The 5,404-nt window shown below is 67.5% G+C and overlaps 1 protein-coding gene across 1 annotated transcript; it reads left to right on the top strand.

Annotated features, from left to right (window-relative positions):
• The first annotated feature begins 3,855 nt into the window (after positions 1 to 3,855).
• Positions 3,856 to 4,524, top strand: NEUROG2 (neurogenin 2). Its single transcript, XM_036450600.1, has one exon. It carries the CDS (start codon positions 3,856 to 3,858, stop codon positions 4,522 to 4,524), a length of 669 nt encoding a protein of 222 aa, XP_036306493.1.
• Positions 4,525 to 5,404: the final 880 nt, after the last annotated feature.

Here is a 5,404-nt window from a genome sequence, read left to right as displayed (position 1 = left end):
GTCTGGCATCAGAGGCGCTGCTCCCCCGGCTGCAGCGCAGAGCCCTCCTGAGGCTCCGCAGGCGGCCAGCCTCACGGATGCCACAAGCCCGCTGCATCTCCACGCTCACAGTGACCACGGCAGGTGTGAAATCGCACGTTTCTTGGCATATTTGCTCGGTTTGAAGGAACTCTCTGGAATCAGAAACGTGCGATGTGCCCAGACAATACTTCGCGGCTCATGCTGGGGACACTTCCCTGTGCACCACGGACCTCCGAGAGCCCGCATGCACCTCCAGGCCACACAAAGGCACACGGTCTGGGAGAAGAGGGAGTGGGGTGGTGAGCCCCACTGCAGTAACAGCCAAGCCAGGGTGCCCGTGTGCGGTGTCCCCGCCCGCACTGGACCCGCCCACACCGGGCTCTGCTGCGCGGGCAGCTGGGTGCCGGCTCCCAGCACCAAGTCCCTGCCATTCCCGGGGCTCCTTCCATCTGGGCCCGGGAGCCCAGACCCCGGAGGGCTTTGCAGGTGCTGCTGGAAGGGAACCCCCGTAAAGGCAGTGGAACTTCTGGTGTCTCACCCTGTCTGCTCTCGCCCTGGGTCCGAAGCTTTTGTGAAATTCTAACTCATGTACACCATGCGGACGGACCGGAAGTGAGAGAGGGGGCACCGTGCGTGTCCCCCTCCTCTGTAGATGCTGCACTGCTGACCACGGATACAGCTGTGTGATGGGGGTAACCAGCTGTGAGAGGATGGAGGTAACCAGCTGTGAGAGGATGGGGGTAACCAGCTGTGAGAGGATGGGGGTAACCAGCTGTGAAGGGTGGGGGGTAACCAGCTGTGAGAGGATGGGGTAACCAGCTGAGAGAGGATGGGGGTAACCAGCTGTGAGAGGATGTGGTAACCAGCTGTGAAGGGTGGGGGGTAACCAGCTGTGAGATGATGGGGGTAACCAGCTGTGAGAGGATGGGGGTAACCAGCTGTGAGAGGATGGGGTAACCAGCTGTGAGAGGATGGGGTAACCAGCTGTGAGAGGATGGGGGTAACCAGCTGTGAGAGGATGGGGGTAACCAGCTGTGAGGGGATGGGGTAACCAGCTGTGAAGGGTGGGGGGTAACCAGCTGTGAGAGGATGGGGTAACCAGCTGTGAGAGGATGGGGTAACCAGCTGTGAGAGGATGGGGGTAACCAGCTGTGAAGGGTGGGGGGTAACCAGCTGTGAAGGGTGGGGGTAACCAGCTGTGAAGGGTGGGGGGTAACCAGCTGTGAGAGGATGGGGGTAACTAGCTGTGAGAGTATGGGGGGAACCAGCTGTGAGAGGATGGGGGTAACCAGCTGTGAGAGGATGGGGGTAACCAGCTGTGAGAGGATGGGGTAACCAGCTGTGAGAGGATGGGGGTAACCAGCTGTGAGGGGATGGGGTAACCAGCTGTGAGAGGATGGGGGTAACCAGCTGTGAGAGGATGGGGTAACCAGCTGTGAGAGGATGGGGGTAACCAGCTGTGAGAGGATGGGGTAACCAGCTGTGAGAGGATGGGGTAACCAGCTGTGAGAGGATGGGGTAACCAGCTGTGAGAGGATGGGGGTAACCAGCTGTGAGAGGATGGGGGTAACCAGCTGTGAGAGGATGGGGGTAACCAGCTGAGAGGATGGGGGTAACCAGCTGTGAGAGGATGGGGGTAACCGGCTGTGAGAGGATGGGGGTAACCAGCTGTGAGAGGATGGGGGTAACCAGCTGTGAGAGGATGGGGTAACCAGCTGTGAAGGGTGGGGGTAACCAGTTGTGACCAGCTGTGAGAGGATGGGGGTAACCAGCTGTGAGAGGATGGGGGTAACCAGCTGTGAGAGGATGGGGGTAACCAGCTGTGAGAGGATGGGGTAACCAGCTGAGAGGCTGGGGTAACCAGCTGTGAGAGGATGGGGGTAACCAGCTGTGAGAGGATGGGGGTAACCAGCTGTGAGAGGATGGGGTAACCAGCTGAGAGGCTGGGGTAACCAGCTGTGAGAGGATGGGGTAACCAGCTGTGAGAGGATGGGGGTAACCAGCTGTGAGAGGATGGGGGTAACCAGCTGTGAGAGGATGGGGGTAACCAGCTGTGAAGGGTCGGGGGTAACCAGCTGTGAAGAGTGGGGGTAACCAGCTGAGAGGGATGGGGTGGGTTTGTTTTAATGTTGGAGGAGCGAGTGGAGGTCCTGGCAGTTCTCACAGAGTTTTGAGACCCAGGGGCCGGGTCGGGCCGGCGGGGCTCAGTGGTTGAGCGGCGACCTATGACCCAGGAGGTCAGGGTTCAATGCCGGTGGGGCCCAGGTGCGGGCGCAGGAGGCTGCTCTCCCACCTGGATGTCTCCTCTCGCCTTCCTCTCTGAGGCCAGTAAGACAGTTTGGAAAAGAGCGGGAAGGAGGCGGCTGCAGAACTGCTTCCAGTGGGTCTCACCTTCACCTCGTCCTCCGCTCCCTCCATCCCGCCGCCCCCCTCTCCCCGGAGCTCGGTCCGAAGGGACTGAGCCGCCACGCCCCCTCCCCGCACTCCGCCCGCCCCGGGTGGGCGTGAGCGCGGGCGGCGAGGAGCGGGCTAGCGATGGGGACCGGTTCCCGGGACCGCGCCCTTGGGCCCCCTCCCCCCGCCCCCGCCGCCCCCTTCCCCTGGCCCCCCAGCCCACCCAGGGCCCCAGAGCCCCCCCCCCCTGCCCCCCGCCCGCGCCTCCCGGAACCGGGTGATGCTTAAAACAGACCCAGAGGCTCTGCCCACGCCCCACCCTCCCCTGGTGGCGGCGGCCCTGGCACGCTCCGAAGGCGCGAGCGCCAATCAGGGCGCAGGGCTGCGCCCCGGGTCTCCGCTCGGCCAGGCGCAGCCAGAGCTCGGAGCCATTTATGCAGATTAGACGGGGCGCGGGGAGGGGATGGGGGAGATGGGAGGAGGATGGGGGCGCGGGGAGGGGATGGGGGAGGATGGGGGGGAGGATGGGGGCGCGGGGAGGGGATGGGGGAGATGGGGGGAGGATGGGGGCGCGGGGAGGGGATGGGGGAGATGGAGGAAGGATGGAGGCGCGAGGAGGGGATGGGAGCGCGGGGTGGGGAGGATGGGGGCGCGGGGAGGGGATGGGGGAGATGGGAGGATGGGGGCCCGGGGAGGGGATGGGGGAGATGGAGGAAGGATGGAGGCGCGGGGAGGGGGCGGGAGCGCGGGGTGGGGAGGATGGGGTCGCGGGGAGGGGATGGGGGAGATGGGGGGAGGATGGAGGCGCGGGGTGGGGAGAAGGAGGGAGGATGGGGCGCGCGGAGACAGGGCTGAAGCGGCTGAAGCAGTGAAAGGAGAAGGGGGGTACGATTGTCCCGGGTACATAAGGGCTTTAAGGGGAGGCGTGTGCCAGACACGCAGCCACTGAGCCCCGGGCCGCTCCGCATTCACCGGGGCGCCCGGGGTCGCGTGCCGGCGGGGCGAGTGGCAGACGGACAGGCAGAGCCACACGGCCTCCTCCGCACCGCACGCCGCGGCCAGCGAGTGAGTGCGGAGAGCGGTCCGGCAGCACACGCCCTGGCCCGCCGAGCTCTGGGCCGGGCTGCCTCTCCCCGGGCGGACCGGCCTCTCCCCGGGCGGACCGGCCTCTCCCCGGGCGGACCGGCCTCTCCCCGCGCGGCCCGGCCTCTCCCCGCGCGGCCCGGCCTCTCCCCGCGCGGACCGGCCTCTCCCCGGACGGACCGGCCTCTCCCCGCGCGGCCCGGCCTCTCCCCTGGCGGCCCGGCCTCTCCCCGGGCGGACCCGGGTGCTCCGAGGGCGCTGGGTCCTCTCCGCGGAGCTACTCTCGGGCGCGCGTCCCCGGGACCCCACGCAGGTGCCCAGGCGTCTGCGTGACCGGCCGTCCGGCCCTCCGGCAGGATGTTCGCCCTGTCCGAGGCTGCGGAGGCGCAGGAGGCGGCGGGCGCGCTGGCGCTGCCCCGCGTGGCGTCCCCGGCGGCGGCGCGGACCCCGCCTCGGGCCGGCGCGGACCAGGACCGCGGGGAGCCGGGCGCGCCGGGGGCCGCACCGGGGCCGCGGCCGCCGGGCCTGGGGCACGAGCGCCGGCGGCGCCCCTCCCGGGCGCGGGCCGCTCCCCGCGGCGCTCGGGCCACGGAGACGGCGCAGCGCCTGCGGAGGACGCGGCGGCTGAAGGCCAACGGCCGCGAGCGCCGCCGCATGCACCGCCTGAACGCGGCGCTGGACGCGCTGCGCGCGGCGCTGCCCACGCTCCCCGAGGACGCGCGGCTCACCAAGATCCAGACGCTGCGCTTCGCGCACAACTACATCTGGGCGCTCGCCGCCGCGCTGCGCCTGCCCGGCCCGCCGCGTCCCCCGCCCGCGCCGCCCGGCCCGGCCGGCGCCCCCGGCAGCGCGGGGCACAGCCCGTCGCCCGCGTCCACCGGGAGCGGCACCGACAGCCCCGCGCCGCCCTCCGCGCCGCCCGCGGCCGCCTCCCCGGCCCGCTGCGCCCGCTCCCCCGCCAGCCCTGCCGGCGCGGCCCCGGATGGCTGGCCGCCTCGCCGCCCCGCGGTCGGGGGGTGCGCCTAGGCCGCGCGTCAGCCTCGCTCCCGGCGCAGCCCCGGCGCGCAGGCCCCCTCCGCCCCGCTCGGCCCGAACCCCCTGCACGCCCGCCCGGCTGGTCGCGGTCTGCGGGTCCCGCAGCGAGGCCTTCCTACATCCAGACGGAGCGGAGACGGAGCCCGCGTCCGGAGGGTGGTGGGCGCAGGGAAGCGACGGCTGGGCGGCTGCTCCCCTCCGCCCCGGGCGCGGGGCTGCGCCGGGATGGCACCTGCGCCCCCCGGGCTGCGGGAGCTGCGCTGTCAGACCCACCGGCCCTGACGTGCACTTTGTTCCGCGGCAGATCGTCACAGCGCCATTGTCTCCCCTTCTCCTTGGCTTCCCGCATCGCCATCTGCCCCTGATGGTTTGCTGGAAAGGCGGCGTGGCGCCGGGGGCCAGGTTAGAAGTCACTGTTTAATTTGTAGGCTTTGTGCCCACTGAATGCGAGCGTGGAAATCTGGGTGAACTCGCACCGAGAGGAAAGGACGCGGAGCAAGGGGAAGGGGCCTCGCTCGGTGCATTGTTCGTCGGCCTTTGAGGCGAGAGGGAGCTCCTGCTCTGTGAAGAGATTAAACGTAAACCACAGGCTGAGGCCTGGGCCGCACCTCCTCCGATGGATTGCCACACACGCATTCCCTTCTATTTATTATAAAGAAACTGTTCATGGAAAACTGTATTTTTTGTATATTCTACAGAGTTTATTCTAGTATGTATTTGCCTCTTGGGGGGGGGACAATATTATTCTTGCGATTAAACGATAAATAAAATATCTAATTTTCATAATCTTTGTCTATAGAGTGGTAGCTTTTTCTTGGTTGTGTGGTTTTAAGCAGAGTACGTCACAGTTTCCTGGAACATTTTCTATTCA

This window comes from Pipistrellus kuhlii, unplaced genomic scaffold, assembly GCF_014108245.1.
Source record: "Pipistrellus kuhlii isolate mPipKuh1 unplaced genomic scaffold, mPipKuh1.p scaffold_m20_p_21, whole genome shotgun sequence".
Lineage (NCBI taxonomy): Eukaryota > Metazoa > Chordata > Mammalia > Chiroptera > Vespertilionidae > Pipistrellus > Pipistrellus kuhlii.
This window is presented reverse-complemented; position numbering and strand designations above follow the sequence as displayed.